The following is a 22,314-nucleotide window of genomic DNA, read 5'->3' on the forward strand; positions in this document are numbered from 1 at the left end:
AAGTAAAATTTATTCAACATTATGCATAATATGCTATATAGTATATTGTATATAGGTATGCCAATGAAGACTTACAAAAGTTTTTGGATGGGTTGTGTATGTAAATAATAAAGTCGATATTTTATTACTATAAATTTATGTACAATTTCTTTTAAATAAAATATATCAATTAAAATTGGTAGGTATGTTATTTTCTATAAGAAGTATATATAAATATATATATTTATACATTTATATTGCATTATGTAATATTTTTATAAAAAACCACGAGTAATTCGTTAAAATATCATTCAATATGCGTTAATAATATTATTATTAATCTGTCCTACCATTGATCATAAATATTAGTATTTATAATCAATGGTCCTACATATATTATTTTATCGACGTAATTTTTGACATCAGGATTTTTACAATAAATTACAAAATATAACTATACAAAATGATTTTTATTATAATATATACATATACATAATATATATATTATATATTTAAATTTATACTTATTGTATAAAACTTATATTTATAAGTTAAAAGTAAAAACAATAATACAAATACCTATAAAAGGTCACATACAATATTTATTCTATTGTTTGAGGATTGAGAATTATTATTACTTCATAAATGACTTTAATTCTTTGAATTAAATTTGCAAAAAAATATCTTGAATGTAATAAATTATTTTATTTTTTTTTTAAAAAGCGGTATATATATTATATATACTGTTATATTGAGCGTATGTTGTATGTTGTAGGTACATGTAATCAGTTTTTCAACGTCGTGCCAAAATGCGATGTGAAAAAGTGGTCACATGTTTATGATTTTTCATAATTTATATTGACAATAGTAATAAAAATAATAATAATAATTATATAATAATGATAATAATTCTAGATCGTTTTGGCCTATGGATGATGATTGGTTTATTCGCTACCGTCGTCAATTCGACTGCTCCTGATTCCAGTCTTTCCTGTCCATGGATATATGTCTGGGCATGGCTGACATGTGCGCATATATCTTACGCCTGACTTGTGCCATAGGTTGCACACTTTTGGATTGTTGCACTTCTTCGGCCTCTCCTTTGAGATAATAATAATAAAAGTTAATGAGTTTTAATAACACAATTTATAAATAATATTATAATTTATATTAGAAGATATTATGTATAAATTGACAATACATGGTAATACACAATTTATTAAGTAAGTACCGAAGTCGTGTATTAAAAGTTACTATAAATCAAGTAGTGGTTAGAACGCAAACTTTCATTATAATTTATAACCTTCAGATACATTGAATTGTTCATTTATCGTTTTTACCATGTATAGAAATTAGAATACACGTTGAATGTAGAATTTCATCTTTAAACTAGGTCTTAGGTATATTTAGTAGATGTGGTTTATATTTAAGTATATCATCTTACCGATAAATCACAGTGGAATGGTGTGAATGACTGTAATCTTGAGATTGATGTGGGATCTCTCACCCATTGGATGGCTTGCCAATTGGTGACGATCCAAACTTCAGGCATGCTAACAATATTGTCTAAGAATTTGATGAAGCCCTCTTTGTGGTGAGGTTGAGTAAACCAAGCCGCGTGGTAAAATAATCCAAATGGAGCCCTATAACATGAAAATAATGAAATAATGATGTGTATTTAATTTGTAATACTATGTTGGAGGATTAAACCCTATGATTTAATTTACTCTAAATTAATAAATCTTAATAGTTTTTCTTTTATAATGCAATTACAATACAATTTGTAATGCGACATAATAATGTAATTTATCAGCTAATAATAAAATACATTTTATGATTATTTTAAATTAAACTAGTCATATAGGTATGAACTATGAATATTATTAATTTGATTAATATGAGTATTAGAACCATTATCATTAAAAATTTATTTATTTTACCCAATTTATGAATTATAAATTTAATATTATACGCATTTTAGTTTTATGTTATATTTTAATTTTTCACTATAATAAATTTCGGTTTTTAGAATTTAGTTGATATAAAAATGATGTAGAGTTAGTTATTGATAATGGTTTTTAAAATCATAATGCTTTAAATCAAACGAAAATAATTAGGAATGCAAACTTGGTAATGAACAATTTTTTTTTCTAAATATTTGAGAAACATTGTAACACTCATTATAACCTAAGCGTTTTAAATAACTTTACCTGTTACTAGTGAAATGTCTGTCAAAGTTTTTCATTAACATTTTTTGTACTCCATCTGCATCTGATGGATTACTACAAGCATCTCCCATGGAACATCTGCCTCCGTTCAAGTCTTGCCACATAACCATAGGGACTTCCCATACTCCTAAAATGTGATTTTGTTTGTTATTTGATCTTATTTTTTTTTACTCTATAATTTTATTTTACCTGGGTACGATCTGGTTGGACATGGTGGTATCATACAGTCATGGAATAATTTATAATCAAGTGTATATGGCCAGCTAGGAGGTTTGTTTTCGTAAATTGGCATTGAAGAATCATAAGTAAAGTTGCTATCATACAACATTTTGAACATTTTATTTCCTCCCACCTATAATTCAATTTTAACAATGAAAATCGACAATTTATATAATTTAAACGTATAATATTAATTTTGTTCGACATACAGCTAAAAATGGTGCTCTCATTCCTCGTATATCTTCTTGTCTTACTCCACCATAAGCAGATAGTATTTCTCGTTGGCCTACGATTTCTTTTGTCCATTTCTTTTGCGAGAACTGTTCACCAAAACTATGTGAAACTGAATGCGAAGCAATCTCATGACCGGCAGCATATAAATTTTGTACTTGGCTGTAATCTGTCCACTCGTGCGATACGTAGAAAGTAGCACTTATTGGGCAGCCATTAGGGTTTACTCTGCCTTTTTCGAATAAATCGGTATAAAGTCCTTTGTTTAGATCGTTTACCGAATCATCAAAAGTCAATAAGACAATTTGCGGAGTTTCTTCTGGTGCCAAATCGCCTGATAAATATTTAATATCGTAAATAGTTACATTTTTACATTGTAAATTATTTGTTAAGTGTGAAATTTTACCAGGTATTTCTTTGCCACCACAACTACAGTCTGGTAGTTGACAAACATCCTTGCGACATTTTGCAGCAGTTTTATCGGGTTGTGGTGTCGGATAAATTGGATCAGGCCTGTAAATAAATGTCAAAATAAAATTATTAAATTTTGATCATTAATTCGTATTTAAAATATATTACCGTGCTGGTGCATATTTGTATACATCTACAAATTCTGAAGCCTTACTGACTATGGACGTAGATGGCTTTAATGTCGGTCTTGTTCTCCTGTTAAGATTTTATTCGTTAAATAACGAGTTATTTTTTAAGATAAATGACAGGCTATAGTTTAACATACCCAACTGAAGGAGTTCCTCTGTCGATATCATTACTGCTTGCTGTCGTATATGTTGCACCTCCTCGCACTCTGCCTCTATTGAATACACACACATTTATTTAAAACTGTCAAAGGCCTTTAAGTTCAATTACAGTTAATGGCCGTAAATGCGGTGTTATGGTCGTAATCTTGGTTGTGACTGTTTTTACAGTTTAATGCGTTAAAGCTCATGAATGCATAAAAAAATTTTTAAAATTTTTATCAAAAAGCATTTAAAGATTGAAGAGTTATTTGATTATTACAAAAACATGGAGTGCAACAAAAAACCACAATAAATAGGAAATTCAGAACAAAGCGAAAAGCTTATAATTCCCTCCACCGTTCAAAACTTGCTATTGCAGCATGCTGCATGCAAGTCTTGTCACTTTATACATATATTATTTAAAGTCAATCGAGTCATTGCATATCAGTAATTATCAATTTTATATAAAATTTAGTTATTTACATTGCTATAATGAGTTGATGAGAATTTTAAATTTGGTACCAATAAAAATATTTCCAAAACTAAAACTGTAATGAATAAGACACATACTTAATTATAATTTAAAATATAATTTAATAATTATTAATCATATTTTTAGTTTTTAAATTTAAAAATAATAAAATACTATGTCCAAAGTCAACGGAAGAGAAGTAAGAAAAAATGTAGCTAATTATAATTTTTTAGAATTTGTTGGCTCAGCTGTTTGATTATTCAAATTGAGTTCTTATATTTCTAATAAATTGTAATAATGTTTAAAATACGTATTGTATATTTTTACAGATTTATAAATTTTCAATTTATTATATAGTAAAATAAAAATAAAATAAAAATACTAAAATATAAAATGTATTATTTAAATTATTGTTTCTTCAGTGTTATATCTTGTTGTATAAGAAACCAATAATTTTTATATCATTTATTTTAATTACTAGAATGTGTTAATATTTTCAAGACTCGCTAGTTTAGTGGTAATAAACTCATAAACGGATAGCACAATTGTCATGCATCAAAGTCAATTTAACAATAAAACAAAAAAATAAATCATGGCTAATACTCAAAGTTATGTTTTTTTTGATTATGTTTTTTAATTGTATCTAACAATGTCGTACATTTATGTACATTTATGTATATTATTATGCATTGATATTTTTCTGAAGCAATAAAAACATATATTTGGCATTTCTATAGTGGCTAGAGTCTGGCAGAGATAAAATATTTGAATTTATGCGTTATTTCTGATAAAATCTGATATGTATTGACTCTCAATAACATCCTCCATACCTTGATGGTTTTTCGTTGCACTCTCGGCATTCTGTTACTGTTTTGCTTGTAGGTGCTGGCACCGTGACTGGCTGAATACTCGGACCGCTCTTGACTCTTGGATAATCATTAGTATTTTTAATTTCTGATGACCTTAGTGGGGCTTTAGTAGTTGAGGACGTTGTACTAGTTTTTTCTACTGAATTATCATCAATATAGCCTGTTCCCTCATCTTCAACTACAACATCATACTCTTGATCGAAATCCACCGATCGGATTGTAGTTGTTGACGTTGTTGTAGTTGTACTTGGAGTGGTGGAAGTGGTAGTTGGAGCTTGGGTGGTTCTGATTTTGAATGGTGTTGTTTTAACAGTACCACGATGTGTGGTTACATCATATTGTGTAGTATTATAAGGATCTACGATTATTCTAAAATCTGGAGGCGTAGGTTTTGATTTTTGGGTAGTGGACGTGGTTGTCCAGAAATAGCTTCCTTGTGGAGACGGTGGTCGTAAATACAACGAAGGGGTTGATGGGTATGAGAGAATTGTTGAAAGGGTAGTAGAAGGTAATGTGAAGGTTGTGGGTGTTGATGTAGGGAATGTAAATCTCAAAGGGGAAGAAGTCTGCTCGGGGAACTTAAACTTTGAGCGGTCCGGTACGAAAGGACTTACACCGACGACTGTTGACCTGATTAAAATTATATGTACAATATTAAGAGTAAGTATGTACAAATAAGATTAGAGTAAAGTTGGTAAGTTTAGTAATTGTATATTATGTAAATAAGGCAGTGAAAGAGAATATCATTTTAATAAATAATTTTGTTATGATTTTGTTATTATGAATCTACATTCAATGATCATTAGGTCAATATCATTGAAGTCTAGCTAGACTTGTTTTAGAAAATATAAAATCCGTTCCAATTTAAAACCATATTATCATATGTACACATTTTTTAGTTATTACATTTACATTATTTTTACATTTAATTTGCATAAACACTATATAGTACAAACACATCATACGCCCACTATACTTTACATAATATATATTATTTTAATAATAATAAATCCACACGGCCTTATTTACATGTCGTTGCAGTTCTGTGGTTATATATATATATCAAAAAATAATAGTAATTCGTTTAGCCACTTATCTAACCAAAAATATAATTACCTAACCATAAGCGAAATTAAAATGAAAAAAAAAAATGGTTTCTTACCTATAGGTTGCTTTGGTCTGTTGCTCTCTTTGAGCTTCTTCTTCAGTGATCTGTAAACGATTCAATCGGTCGTAACGTTAAAATTAAGAATAATTATTTTGAAATATTGAAATGAGATTAAGTTTAATTAAGTATCTAAGTATATTATTTATTTACTTGTGGTTATTAATTGTTTAATAAAGTATCGTAATATATTACACAATAGTTCTTAAATAGTTATTTATTTAATTTATAAACTATGGACCTAAGAATATAATTCAATACAATTTAATACTTGCCTTAAGATTATACTCTGGTACATATGTATTAGCTTGATATCTCTGCGTGGGTTGTTGCAAAGGTGCAGCGACTCTAAAAGTATCTTGTTGAGGTTGAGACTGAAGCTGAAGTTGTGGTTGGGGCTGAATTTGCGGTTGATGCTGAGGTTTCGCTGGTAATCGATTATTATTGTTGTTTACTGATGATAAGGTAAATTGACCATAATCTATAATATTAATGGCGATGATAATTGAACCTCAAAAATAAATTTATAAAATATATAATTTATAAAAAACATTAAATAACTCACCAACATCTTTGTAGATTTCAGAATCGTCATCATAAATACTATAAAAAGCAGGATCATATTGTGTTTCATTACGGTTACTACTGGAAGTAGTAGTTTTAGCAGTGGTTATTGGTTGTACAGTCTGTTCAACAGCATAGGATGGAACAGAAATCTGTTGGGGTCTATAATTCATATTAAAATTAGATTATACAACATAGTTATTGTAAATGTCACAGATTTTAAGTCTATTAAATATATTAAAGTATTTTGTAAAAATAGAAGGTTTTGGTACAGTTATAAGTTAAATTAGGCGTCCTTTATAAGTAAAATTCGTTTAAAAATGTTTTACCTTTAAATTGGTTTACTTACGTGATATATTTTATTAAAGAACGCCTAAAATGTGTTCGTGTTAAGTCATAGTAAATATCTCACCTTTTTAAAATGTTTGGTCGAATAGTTGGTCTCGGCTTATATTTAGCCGACACCGTTGTTGTGTCAGTCTTAGTTGGCAATTTGTATTTATTTTTTTGTTCATCTACTAAATTTAATGCAACAGTAGTTTCATGAATAGACATTTGCATAACTTGTTGGTCTTGGGGTTTATTTTTGTCTTTTACCCGAGTGTAAGCTTCTGCAGCTGAATCATAAGGTTTTGGCCTTTGTGGTATTTGAGTTGATTCGAAATTAGGTTGCTTGTGTAAATCATTAGTTTTTGAAACGTTTTTTAGCACAGTATTTTTAGATATACTTTCTGAAGGTTCATCTCCTTCCCCTTTGAATTTCATTTCGTCTATATCAGTTAATTTTTGAGGTATTTTGGGTTTTTTTGGGGGTTGATCATATTCTTCTTCGTCGTCATAGTAGTATTCATCATCTTGTAAGTCATCTCCTTCGTTATAATCTTCGGTATTTTCTAGTCTACTTTCTTGACTATTTTCTTCTTCATCATCATCTTCTTCTTGATCTTCAGCAGTTTCTTTATTTTGATTTACGTCAGGTACGCCATCCTTATTTCTATTTATAATCTTTGTGAAATTTGCTGGTTGGTAATTATGAACTACTGCTAAAGGACTATGAAGGTTGGGATTTATTCCTTTAGGTTTTGGTTTTGGTTTAGGCTTTTGCTCTTCTTCTTTAGAATCAGGAGATTCTTCTTGACTTTCTTCTTCTTCGTTTACACTTTCATTTTCATTTTCATATTCATTTTCCTGACTTTCATTTTCTTTATTTTTGTATTTATTATTATTGTTTTCAATACATTTTTTACCCTTGCATCTCACTCTAGTTACTAACTGTTCAAATTGCTCATCAGCATCAAGTGGTTGTGAGTTTTCTTCTTCGTATTCATCTTGGTTTTGCAGATTCTCACGGTTATCAGGATTTTCCGGATAATCTTCTTTATCTTCAATTTCTTCATTTTTTCCCGGGTTTTCATCGTCTACCTGATCATAAACGTCATCACTTTCTTCATAATGTTTGCGATAAGGAGGCATTCTATATCTTGAAGTAGGACATGGGATCATAAGTCCCGGGTATATTTTTGATTCATATAAGCATCGTTTAGGTTGTCTGGTAGGTTGTCTCAAGTTGTCAGTGTTTGTTATAGGTACATATGATGAAGGCCTGGAGGCGATCCGGTAGTCTTTTGGTAATTTACGCAAAGCATAATTTGTTGTTGACATCGTCATCTCAGTTGGTCTTGGTCTTGTCAGTCCGCTGTAGCTAATGTTTAATAAAAACAACGGTGTCATCATACAAATTACACAGTATCAAGTTGTTCCCTTCACCATTACTACCAATATTCAATATCGTATATTATATATTGATGGTAATTGGTATTAACAGTACTTAAGTTGGTTCTACAAAGTGTGATAGTCGTTACCTCTGTCGAGTCTGTCGTTTAAGACGTTGTTTACCATTGTCTTTGCTCGTATCGTTTCTGTTGCAACATGCGTATATATTATGTACAAACAAAATGTTAAGTATTAAAAGTTCTGTAGGTGTTCATTAGTTGTAATTATATGTATATTTAAAAAAACACTAACCTGTAATTTTGATTTGGGATTTGGAATTGTTTGTTTTTTTCTACACCTGCAAATTGCTAGAAAATAAAAAAAACATAACATATAGTATAGTCACAAACTCATATATTTTTAATCTGTAAAAAGTAATTAATAGTTTAATAAGAGGCTATTTATTTTAATTTGTTACCGGTATAATATTTCTATGTTTAGAAATTCCGTCTCTGTCTCTAGCTACTTGACCCAGTGTTGAAGGTTGACCTCTATATACTCTTTGTTGTCTATCACTGTCATCTTCAATTGCTCTGAAGTCTTCTTCTTCATATAATTGTTGTTGTTTTACAAGTTGTTCATTGACTTGTTGGTCTTGAACTTGATGATGTTGGTTAAATATAGATGGGGTAGCTCTTTGAGGTTGTGCTGATGGATGCCTTTGACGATCAGACGACCGAGCTAAAGCTAGTGCGTTTTCTTGGTTATCAGGTTGGGCAGCTGTAGTCTCAGCTCCACATCCTACATTACGAGGCCAATCACATGTTTGAAGTTCGTGACTAGAAAAATATGTAAGATTTTAGATTTTATCACTATTGTTTACGATTTATTTCATTAATATAATCATGCGAACAAGATTATATGGTTTTTTTAAAAAAATATTTCACCTGATATTTAATTATTTTATTGATTTATTTTATTAGCAGTTTGGGATATTATCTTAGTGACGTTAGTGTTATAAAATGTATTAGGTACTATAGAGCACATTAAATTCATTATGTTAGAATAATGAATATGTTAGATTTAACGACTTCATTAATATTTTAACTTTAAAATTGTATACTAATTTAATTTAAACAAAAACGATTTTTCACACACTTGCAGCAAGTTTACTGCGCATATGTATAAATAAAGTTAAGAAAAAAGTTAGATATTTTAATAGTTTTATACAAGAAATATTCAATAGGTATTGTTTTATGATTTATAGTATTGTCTCAATAATGATCATATATGGAGACATCGAAATGTCTCGTTTAACAAAGGTTTGTTGTTGTTTTTTTTTAATATATTACATAAGGAGTGCTCTAAAGACTAATATAGTTGTAGGCATTGAGACAGTGTGGTGTTATCCATTGAAATCAATAGTTATAATTTTAACAGCTACCTAATAAAATACTAGTATTTTGGTATTTTGCATAAACAAAATTTCAAATAGGCGAATAAAATATTCTAAGCTGGTTCAAGTACTAAATAATTTATAATTATAAATTTTAAAATAAAAAATAATTAATATCCGACAACCAAAACGTGTATATTTGGTTATAATGTATGACGTTCTGTTTTTATATTAGATCACAAATTAGATCACCATAAATACAGTTTGTATTATATCTAAAAAAAATTCAATAAAAATATCATATTACAAATTATAATATTATACATTTAGACCATTTAGTAACAAACAATTTTATTGGATACTTTAAAATGTTCCTAGATCCTTAAGCTCGTTTAACTCTTTACTCTGTATTATAGATTATAATATAGCAATTGATAGTACCCAAATTGCTATTAAAATATAGGTATTTTAGTATTAAATTACATTTCATATAGAACATAATCGTATAATATTTGGAAATAAATAAAATAAAACAAATATATATATTATAGGCATATACATATGTCACAGATGACGTGATTTATCAAAAGAAACAGGATGAAGTGATGGAAATAATTTTCTAAAAAATATATATATATATTATGAATTATGATGTAATTTTTAACGCAATATCCTATGTATAATGAAATATTACAGAAGTCTAATAACTTTTGAATTATTACGGGTCGTTAAATTTTATTTATTTTTAATTGAAATCTATAATCCGATCATAAACGAGAGCAGCAATACAATCACGTCATAATATTCATGTAAAATACGCTCAACCGTTGTCGTGTGTCGTGTGTCCTAAATAGTAGTACCCCTATATATTGCCGAGGCCAGGTGTTGTTAATTGAAAAGAACTTTACACATACGCAATCTGATATATTTTTTTAATAATATCGAGTTTGGTTAATGAACAAATGGTATTTAAAAATAAAAAAAATAAAATCATTGCGTCACATAAAATATGCCTGATGTGTGAAAGTGGTATATTACATTTATAAATTGAATCTGATACAATATATATAACTGTTGTGAAATAGTTTCTATAATTTTTCGGATTCCGGAACCCGTGAGAGTATTAATAGGCAATAAAACACACTCACACACATATGTATATACATCATGTTTGTCTACTGGATCATTGGATTACAATAATTAAAAGCTTACCTGTACATCAAACCTCCAGTGCATGACTCTAAAAGAGCACCTCCGAATACGCAGACATAATACTGAGAACAATCATTTGGATGTGGATAGTATCCGAATTCTTCTGGGCATTTGAATCCTTCACCCTGCTTTTGTTCTTGACATAATCCTGGAAAAAAAAAGTTAAGAATTATAATCTATTAATAGTACACATATATACAATATATATATAATAATAGAGGTAACAATTTATGTTAAATTGAACTATGTTGCAAAATTGCAAAAATCATATCTTAAATATTATTGGGTATAAAAGGACTCATCACAAATGTAAAACCGAATCCGACCAATATAATAATATTATTTATCAGTAGAATTCAAGTAAGGTCAGCCCATGTGTGAATGATATTTTATTACTCATTGTTTAATTGTTTCCCAACACCTATATAATATATTTTTATACAATCAAAAACAATAGCATTAATGTTATTCCAGTACGAGTGGAGGATTATGAATGATGATTTAAAACAATTTATTATGATCTTTGTTGCCACAGATCTTTGATCTCGTGTAACGTATTTTTTAATGTAGCAAATACTTAAAAACAACTTTGCCTCATTAATTTTAGCTGTTGACGGCTTGGTAATCTAGCAATAGCCAATACGCATTATAACTTATAAATATTTATATTAACAACAGAAATATTTTATTTAAAACAATTATGTATTTATTAAAATATAAGTTATCTTTTTGAGGTACCTCTCATGTGTTAGATTTTACTTTTCATAATATAAGTAGGTAATACATAAAATATAAGTACATATTTGTACAGTTAAATCATTAGATTATTGATTTTGTATAATACAATTTATGTATATAGTGTTTACTGATTTGTTTACACTACAGTCCGATAGGTCAGGTATTGTTTTAGTTGTATAAAAAGTCGAACAAAAATGTACCTATTTCCTTAACATTTTTTTTTTTTTTTTTTTAAATAAATAGATACTTCGCGAGTTATCGAAACGACTTGTACCTACGCGGGATACTGGTCGCGTGTAGAGGCACCATCGCGATCGCTCGTCGCGTATGCGAGTCTGTGTCCCACGCGCACTTGTAGTTTGTACGAACAAGAGTTTTTTCGTAGACGTTAGACCTAACGCTGCCGAAAACAGTCGTTGCAGCGTATATAGTCCGTAATACACGACAGTATTAATGTATTATGATAATATAAAATAACTGTGGTTGACGTATTATTATTATACTCGCGTATAGTAACAGTCCAGTAACAGTGGAACGCGATTAAAAATCCGTTACAAAACTATGTTATGCGCGTACAACTATATACGGCCGAAAATAATAGCGATTTATTGTCTTCTGGTGCGCTGTGCAGTCGAGTACAGTCACACAGTATTTAGCATATTATACGCGTGTTGTGTCGCCTGTGGGTGTATACACAGACAACACATAACGTTTATACGTCGCGTTATCATTATATTGTTGTGTGCTGTACTGCAGGAATAGTGTAGGCATATTATACCTATAAAAACGTACGTTGTGCGTGTGTATAGTGTACGACGTGTGCCGTACACAAAATATGTGTTTATACATTGTGTATACAATACGTATATACATAGAGTGTGTGTATGCGATATAAGTGCCATACGCCGCCAGTACGAATAATAATAATAATAATAATAAAAAAAAAAAAACTGGTCCAGAGAACTAATGTCAAAACTCTAAGGCGAGGTCGCTATAGGTATATAATATACGTATAATATAATAATATTATATGTATTATTATTATTATATATAGTTACTAGCCGGGTGTGGTCGGCCTGGATTATCTTACGTCACACGCGCGAGCGCGATATTCTGATATTCACACAAACCGCGGTCATTATTAATATTATTTTAAATATAATATTATGTATATTATATTGTAAAATTATACGAGAAAAATACCGGGTACCAGATAATAATATAACTGCAATATTACACTAGCTGTCACTCTTGCGGTTTTATCGTTTAATTTAAAAGTTTACAAATTATAATTTCGGGGGTGGTCATTTATACGGGGGGGACTCGTATTGTTGTTATTTTTTTCCCAGTCGTTATATATTGTACTATGTATTAACGCGATTGCTAATTAACCGAACACGCGAAACGGCAATAATAACGAGAAAGACAACGAAAAATCGTAACGATAAATGATTATAATGTCGGAGATAGTTTGTCCTCGATAAATTCCTTAAATGGAGGAAAAGGTTGCGATTTTTTTTTTATAGGGCTCACGAAACGCAGGTCAATATTTCTCCACTGCAGTTATATTGTTGGGTATAAAATAAATTCGATTGTCTATCGCGCGAATGTAAAACGTGTTAAATGTGTTACGACTTTATAAGAGTTAATTTAAAAATATTTATATTTTAATTAGTTATGACTTATGAAGGTTGAAAACAGTGCTTAAATAAAATATCCCTATTATTTTATTATGCCTTATGACTTTGAATATCTACGTTGGAAGTAATCGTATAATGTAACAATCTCTTGGGAATTAAATATTTCATAAATATAATAATGTATTGAATAAAACCGATTTTCGTTTTATGTGTAATAATAATATATTAAATCATTATTATAGTAACTACCTAGTACCTACTGTAATAAATTTACGACGAATACCTATAATCTATTTATATTTTAACCTTGTAGAATCAAACTATGATTTCAATTATTGTCTAAATTATACATTTATACTTATGTTTTGTCATTACCGTGTAGTAGAACCAGAAAAACGAGTAACGTCCATCACTCACAGAGTAATTAGGACAAATCATTATTTGCAAATCAGACTTAGAATAATATAAATCAACGATTCAATCAATTTAAAAAAAAAATGTTCTCATAAACATATTAAAAACGTAGTTTTCTCGAGTGTAGAATTATTGTTGTATTCCATTTGATTTATTGGAAATATAAAATATCTAAAAACAAAATTAAAGATTCTTTAATAAAATCACGTTTGTAAAATTATTTTCTGATAGGCAATTGAATTAGTTGGGATATCTTTTTATGCTTGTGTCTTTACCTGATGAAACCTTTTATCGTGTAAAAAAGAACTTTTAACTGGTTTCACCACTAGATACTATATAGGTACATATTACACATATATACAGTGTATACTGTATAATATAATACATCTATTGTGTCGGGGGGTAAATGGGTAATGGACGGCTAGGCACGTTCTTAAGATACTCGGGTGGTCACCCATCCGTGAGCACCAGAAAAGTTTGGCGTGACTTAACAATGACGCAACGCGTCACTTTCATGATCAGCCGCGCCTCATCGGCCCTCAACTTTTACTTTTTCTATAATAAAATTCGACATTTATCGTACAATTAGTAATTACAATTTATATATAGGTATATATTTATGCAACGTTGGTATTTGGTACACAAAAACTATTACTTATTTTATTTTTACCATATACAATGTATTTTATTCCCTGACAATTATTACTACCTATCATTTGGGTCTATTATATAATTATATACATGTATACAATATTATACGTATATATTAATTAGTTTTGTTATTTTCAGTGTTAATTATTAATCAAGAAGCACCTACCAGTGTTAGTAATATTGGCAATTAATAATAAGTTACCAGCATATTATATAATATAATAAATACAATATAAAGTTGTATCTAAAAAAATAATAGCTTACTATAGTTACTGTAATACAATAATATCTTAGTATAGTAATATACATATATAGTACGCAACGTTTTTGTCCAGTTATTCAATCTTAGTTTTTGTTTTATCATCACAGTTGATCGTTCGTTAAAATGTCGGTTATCATCAAAAGGAATCATCAGAGTTCGAGGAAAAAAAATGTACAAAAACAATCAAGGTTTATTTAGAATTTGCATTTAATGTCATATTACGTAACAGACTCGCTGTTATTGTATATGTACATAGTTTTTCATTATTTTCCAACGAAAACAACGGATGTTTATTACAAAGATCATTACTATCGATATTGTTTTTCAAGGATATATCCTTAGTGTCAGTCGTCCCTAAAATTAAAGTAGATACATATACATGTTGCCCGAAACCCAATAGATTCTTTGGGCGATGGTCATATAATGAGTAATAACATGCTATAAATTTTTACTTTCACTGAATTATATTTATTTGACTTGGCTAGCGTCCACTGGGTTGTGAAATTGTGTTTACGTGCCGCGTAATATAGGGAGTTGCACATCACATCATTGCACTTTTTTTACATTAAAATACGAACCATAACTCAAACCATATCGACTTCATCGAAATAAAAATAAATGTAGTTACACCTCGATTATGCAAAAATAAAATAAAATCGACGCATACATTAAAAATTAAAGATTGATAATAAAATGTCTCTTGAATAAAATGGTTTGCATATTATTAAATACTTATACTCTAAGGATGAAAATCTTGAAGAATCTCAATCGTGGCTTACCGATTAGCTGACAACATGATTTACCAGCACACTAAACATACAGATATATGGTTTTTTTGAACTATAAATAGATTTATTATGAAGACATGACATCCGTTTCAAATTTAATATTATATTGTAAATTACTCGAAAAACTATTATATTATAATTTATAATATTTACTAAGAAATAATAAGTAATTGGCATTGGAAAATATCATCATAATGCATTTTTTATGATTATTTTGACTATAAATTGGTGATACCTACCTAATCTTAATTACCATAAAAAAGTAATTTTTGTATTTTGTGAAATTATAATTTTTTCCATTATTACCAGAGACAGTTTACACGTCAACAAAACGAGTAACCAGTTAATTGAAGGTGGATCGGGCCACCATCTTAATACACCCATACTACTCAAAAAAATACTTAAAAAATAATCAAAAAAAAATGATTATATAAAATTTCAACATGGCTGTTAATTTTTGCAATTTGCAAAGTATAATATTTTATAACAATAAAGTAATTATTCAAGTAAAATTACTTGATAATTATTGTACAATGTATGGAGTATTGAATGAATTAAAAATTATTATTATTATTATCTATTATTTTAAATAATATTTTTATATTATCTAACAAAGTGGGTTAAGATTAAAAAATATTATATTTTATATTTTGATCGTAAGTAGGTACCTACCAAATTAGTTGTAAATTACACGAGGTGTGTTATAAATTGTGATTCACTCGTATAGTAGAAATCTAGTTCTATATAGATTAGTATCAGGAAATGACTATAAACTCATAGTAGTTTAAGTTAATAGCTTAGATAATCCCTTAAAGAGTAGGTAATTGCGTTTGTGCAATAAATTATAATTATTAAACTCATCGTACAAAAATAATGAAAACTAACGGGTAGAACCAACTGTATTTTTCTTGATTTTGATTCCGAGTAGTTTAATCATCGCGTAATTATATGGACACCAATTTATGTTACCGAATTATATATTAAATGAATGTAAAACGGAAGCATATAGTCGTGATGATTTCACGATTGTACAGCGGGACGATCAAACGTGTCTGGGCTAGTGGTTTTAAGTCCAAAATTTGTAAACGGAATAATATGCTCGTGTGTTGGGTTCGAGTTCAGCGAACACTATATCTGCTGCAGATCGAGGTCCCGACCTCAGCCGGCTCTATATTATCTCTAGCGGTAATTAAATACCTACGTCAAGACTCGGATACAATGTTATAAAAAATGGGCTGCAAACAATAAGTAGGAATAAAAAAAAAAGAAAGAACTATATAAAATGCATTCTAACTGTGAACAGCTTTACGGTACAACCAGGTAACTCCTTCAGTCCCGTACAATATATTAGTAGTTATTACAATATTATATAGGTAGGTACCTATAATACATACAACACGTGTACAATATAATATTATAAATCGTAGTTCGTAATAATAAATATTGCGCAACGGTCTGTCCGTGTCGTGTGGGTCGATCTACTTTTCATCAGACTAGCTTTTCGTATGGATATAGGTACGTATGAATTTAGCTGGCTATACATATACGCGGACGGCGCGTGTAATAATAATATTAATATACTCGTGTACACACACACATACACACACATATACGTTACGTTTTATTTTCATTATTATTTAATTTTTATATTTCTCTTTTTGCTTTCTTTTCATTATATTATTATCTATCTCTTTGGATCGTCGTGACTGTACCGCCACCGCCATCATTTCTATTGTCTCGTCGTAGGCGTGTGTCTAAAAATGTGTGCTGCAAACGACTCGGACGCGCGCGCCATACGAGATAATATAAATAATATAATATAATATAAAATATTATATTACTCTGCAACGGCCTGCAAAACGCACGTAACGCCATCAGCTAGGTAGGTACACATATTATTATAAATTCATATACCTATTATAGCCGTATAAGCGTAATACAATATATAAGCGGTGTGTGATGCATGTCACACGTCAAAATCTGTCACGAATCGCGCGGTTATTGTATCGATCAAAATAACGCAGACAAATAATTGTCCGTAGGTAGGTACGGCGTGTAAGTCGCCGTCGAGCATACATTATTATATTATTATATACAGATTGCAATTTTTAATAAAAAAAAAATTATTATCGATATATAGGTAATATTACTCGTTTGCGCGTGAGAAAGACGAGTCCAGGCCCGGTATGATGGATGTTATATTATGCTGCAAGTCTACTGTGTACGCTGTGCAGAGGTGTAAGCGCCGCGGACTTAAATATAACGTTTTAATTATGTGTATTAGTTAATCCGTTTTTTATTCGTATTATTATGTATACCGGTATATGATATTATCCCGTCAGATCAGAAACACTGAAGGTTTTTTTTTCTACTCGGATGATATTGTGTAACTTGCTAAATGGCGTTTGTAAACGTTGAACATATAATATTTAACTACATATTTTACTTGTGGTGCATTACAGTGGACAATGCACGCGAATTGGTTAACCTGTAGTACAATATAATATGCATACGATTTTATAAATGTATTTTCCGGAAACCTTTCAAATTTTTAGCAATAATTTCGAAACATCTCTATTTATACTGTTATCGAATTAAATTATTGTTATGCTGTTGAAACGATTATGTACCTATATAAATAACTCTCTTTTAGTCAGTCATTTTGATATATCTATTAAAAAATCAACATTTAAATAATTCGACAACTTATAAAAAGTTGTGCATTGCGCACTGTCACAGTGCAGTATAAGAAATTATAGGAGTATGTATGTATTAATTATTTTTGATCTCCAACACAGTAACAACATGTTTTCAGAAAACTAGAGACAAAATAAAGATTCAATAAATATCTATTAATAAAAAAAAAATCGGATTTTAAATTGTTAGTCAAATAGATTCTAAGAACTCGTACTTTAATCAATTGTAACACATTATTACGTTATGATATTATGATAGTAAAGCATTTAGAATATTACGATATTATGAAAATAATTAATATTTATGTAATCTATATAGGTAGGTAGGTATATGTATTGGTCGTACATAATTAATTTCCAAACTATTAGTTGTAGACGTGTAGCTTTCTCGTTCACCTCAGAATTAAATTTCGATGAAATAAATCTAAATAGTAAATACGTGTTACTTTAGATGATAAATTTAAAAAATATAGGAACATTTTAAATGTTAATACGTTTTTAAATATACAGAAATAAATGAACGATCCTTATCTAATTTAATAGGTACCAGTTTAATACACTACACTTATAGGTAGTTTTCTTTAGTATAATAATCAATATTTTTTATATTGTATTTATAAATTAAAATATAGGTTATACGTACATATTTTATTGAGGGTCTATACTCCATATATATATTATTTATAAATGAAAGAATAATTACCTAATCTAATATATATTTTTTTATAATTTATTGATCTAAAATATAAATTATAGGTAATCGTTTTTTCAATACTTTTCTAATCTGATTTAAATAGTGTTGAATGATGATTATGATTTCGCCAACCGTGATTATATAGTTTAAAATACTGTATACAAATTAAACAACAGCACGTATAGATAGGTACTATAAAAAATTATAAAGACTCCAATACAATTATGAAAAGTAATTATATACCTGCTTATGGATAATGTGGTTACTATATTAAATATATAGTTATTACTTTTTACTTATTACATTATACACAGGTTAGATTATATAGACTATGGATACTATTAAAAAATACTCTATAAAATGTTTATGTAACGAATTTTCTAAACTAAAAAGAAACTCAACACACGTTTTGTCCAGAAAAGGTTGTGGTTAAACTGTCAACTGTCAAGATATTTTATATCATCTTATGTATAGGTATACCTATAATGGATTTTTTTTTCGGAAGTAAATCGGAACAACAAAATCTAAATGCACGATATTACCACCATATTATTATATATAGTAATGCATGAAGAGGTCATCTAATACCGGACAACGGCCTATCTGTATAGCAAACAAAGTTATTTTTTTTTCAAACACAGTTTACTTCCGCCGTTCTGTCAGCGTGTATTGTATTATACACACATACTTATTACTCATATATCCGTCCCGATTTACCGTCTGACCCGTTACAGCAGTAGATATCCGCATCAAAAGAATATAATATAATATATTCGTGTATATAGAAAGTGAAATTAATTATTCGCAAACCGATAGATATAATATAATATATAGACAGTACGTCGTTTTAGCAGTTGCAGTTTGTGTGTGTGTGTGTTTAGAATGTGATTAACTTCTGATTACAATAAGAGCTGTGGCGGTTGAACCGCAATGACGCGACCTTGGCACGTGCGCGGGTGAGACACAAACTGATCGAACGATTTCACGGTGGATGATTAACACGCTGTTATAATCTATACCAAAAGTAATAGTTATGTATGTATAATACATTTATATTTGTATTTATATTATATATATATATTTATATAAAATACGTCGATTTACTGCAATGAAACCGAACGACGCGTTTTACTAGAATTTGCGCTTTTGGAGCGTGTAACCTGTTGTTATACATACATATTCGTAACGCCGTTTGCCAACATTTTTCACCGGATATTATATTTCTACTGTTGATTTACTTGAGTTACCAAAATATTTTATCATTATAAATATATACGTTCATAGCCAGTAGATCACAATACTACTTAAACTATACGACTATATAGTATATAGGTACTAGAACCAGAGCTTTGTACGAGCTTTGTATACCCAAATTAAAAATCCCTTGAAAATCTGAACATCTGGTATGAACTAAAACCGATATTCTGGTCCACTCATACCTATATATATAAAGTTTTAAATTAAATTTTATCTGAAATTTACAAACACTCAGTATATTAATCCAAATTACCCCAAAAACAACGGTATTATATATCGCGACATTTGAATATCCGATTTCATCTCTAGCATTTGCAAAACTCGGATAAATAAAACGTGGGTGTAATTCTGCAATAATTTTAATGATAATCATCATGGTATTATATCGATATATTAAATTTAATGGCTACTGCAGACTATATACTACAGTGATATATACCTATATATTATTATCACATATATTATGAGTCTATACGTGTATATATAAACTACTATACCTATAGGGGCTAGGACATCCTAAGTACTTTTAGTTGTAATTCTTAGTGTTTCATTTATTTCGTTTTGTATGTATTCAAAATCCTGCAAATACAATAATAACTTGACTATACTTGAGTGGATAATACGGTATACATATAATGCTGTAAACCGTTACCGTGGTATTTATTCTAATAAATGCTGCAGCATACGTTTAAATGAAGTTGTCTCGTCGATATTCCGTTTGTAGGTTATTGGTTGGTTTTTTTTTGTCGATCTACTTCTCCATTTGCCGCCTTTATAAATAAACAATAATGTAACTACGCAACATCAGTGTGTCTGTATAAGAATACGAAAACCAGATTCGTGTGCGTATATTTGAAACGATCGTCGACGAATTATGCAACGCACATTTTTAACATGAAATTCGGTTAGGTATAGGTTAAACTCATATAGCCTACATAACATATATCACGTCGAACTCATTAGACCCTGTCTGAATATGACTTCCTGTACATGGAAACGTCTTCGTCGGCGTGTAAAATAAATGTTTTATGGTATTTATGAGTTATAATAGATATATTATATAATATATATATTAAATTTCGGTTGGAAAAATGTATAAAAGGTTTGGCCACCAATCACTATCATCATTAGTCATTAGTCGTTATATATTATTACAGCGATTTCGCTTGACATTTGGCCGAATATCATCATATATGCTCTTATATGTGTACTTAGAGTATGCTTTTAGGTACCTATCATAAATAATACTAATATAGGTACTATTACTTCCGCACCCGTGATATATATTGATTGATGATGCGTACCAATATAACACTTCGTTTATGTTATGTATATTATTATTAAATATTTAAATGTATAGGTACAGATTGAACGGAATAATTAAATACAATTTTTACTAAAATGTGCATACCGATACGCGCTTAAATAAGGCAAACGAGAGAGTATATATATAGTCTCGAGGGTTTGAATTCAAACTTTCTGGTTTTGTTCTTCATTTATAGCAACTAAGTTATTTAACTATAAATTTTTTATATTTTATTGTATATAAAGTATTTGTTATTAATTGTTTCTGTAATTAGTATGTGATATACCTATATTATTTAAAACTTTAATACCTATTATATTATTTGTTACGCAATATTCCGCGGATATTGACGCGTCATTCGTATAATTCTGCAATAAAATAAATATTTAATAGACATATAAGGTGCGATTAAATTGTATTATACAATATATATATATATAAATATTGATTTTAAACCTCCCTCATAGTATATTTTATAATATATATCAGCTACTTACTATATTTATGAAATTTTATAGGTACCCACCATAAATTGCAGTATTTTTATACTACTTATATTTATTAATATTTATAATAGGTATTAATTATGTTTTTAAAAGATTAAAAATTACTATACAGCGTTAGGCACGCCCTTGCGGAAATATGTGTATCGTGTACGTACACACTAAGAATTATGATACTGAAATAATATGACTGTGTGAAAATGAGAAAGGGGTCAGACGCGCGACCGTTTGGAATCAATATAGATGTCAACGTGCGTTAAAGTCTTCGAGCTAATACTATTTATGTTTAGGTATACGATATAATACTATGCTGTTTAAAAGAAAAAAAACGATTAGAAAAGAATAATATTTTACCATTAAAATATTATATTGTATTATATATTATATACAGCATATTATACCATGAAACGTAATTTCAACAGAAAATAATACAATTTATATTAATCAACGGCAGTAATAATCACTATGTGTGCTGTATTTTAATATATTGTACTTATACTTATAATATAATGAAGTGGTTATGATATTATTACGTATTCTTTTTATAAATGGTATATATATATGTATATATATTTATAGA

General features: G+C 29.0%; 1 protein-coding gene and 1 long non-coding RNA gene across 4 annotated transcripts in view; both read right to left on the reverse strand.

Annotated features, from left to right (window-relative positions):
• Nucleotides 1–430: 430 nt before the first annotated feature.
• Nucleotides 431–22,314, reverse strand: part of LOC114122668 (uncharacterized) — a 45,342-nt gene continuing 23,458 nt past the window's right edge. The window contains exons 2-18 of one of the 2 annotated variants that reach the window (XM_027985399.2): nt 10,786–10,933; nt 8,656–9,016; nt 8,490–8,545; nt 8,327–8,383; nt 6,877–8,166; nt 6,466–6,626; nt 6,176–6,381; nt 5,898–5,947; nt 4,697–5,365; nt 3,394–3,468; nt 3,237–3,323; nt 3,064–3,170; nt 2,636–2,991; nt 2,397–2,559; nt 2,190–2,334; nt 1,424–1,622; nt 431–1,079 (exon numbers count right to left, since the gene is read on the reverse strand). In XM_027985399.2, coding sequence (XP_027841200.2) covers nt 924–1,079; nt 1,424–1,622; nt 2,190–2,334; nt 2,397–2,559; nt 2,636–2,991; nt 3,064–3,170; nt 3,237–3,323; nt 3,394–3,468; nt 4,697–5,365; nt 5,898–5,947; nt 6,176–6,381; nt 6,466–6,626; nt 6,877–8,166; nt 8,327–8,383; nt 8,490–8,545; nt 8,656–9,016; nt 10,786–10,933 — 4,286 coding nt within the window. In that variant the 3' untranslated portion in view covers nt 431–923. The remainder of the gene's footprint in view (nt 1,080–1,423; nt 1,623–2,189; nt 2,335–2,396; nt 2,560–2,635; nt 2,992–3,063; nt 3,171–3,236; nt 3,324–3,393; nt 3,469–4,696; nt 5,366–5,897; nt 5,948–6,175; nt 6,382–6,465; nt 6,627–6,876; nt 8,167–8,326; nt 8,384–8,489; nt 8,546–8,655; nt 9,017–10,785; nt 10,934–22,314) is intronic. The other variant, XM_027985400.2, reaches the window with a different exon arrangement.
• On the reverse strand, nt 19,700–21,537 carry LOC126550621 (uncharacterized). Of its 2 annotated transcripts, none has more exons than XR_007604697.1 (4): nt 20,556–21,537; nt 20,423–20,504; nt 20,179–20,273; nt 19,700–20,107 (listed from the first exon to the last, which is right to left on the reverse strand). It is a non-coding gene; the product is annotated as an uncharacterized LOC126550621 (long non-coding RNA). The 2 variants fall into 2 exon arrangements; XR_007604696.1 differs by having other exon boundaries at nt 20,578–21,533.

Source organism: Aphis gossypii, chromosome 3, assembly GCF_020184175.1.
Source record: "Aphis gossypii isolate Hap1 chromosome 3, ASM2018417v2, whole genome shotgun sequence".
Lineage (NCBI taxonomy): Eukaryota > Metazoa > Arthropoda > Insecta > Hemiptera > Aphididae > Aphis > Aphis gossypii.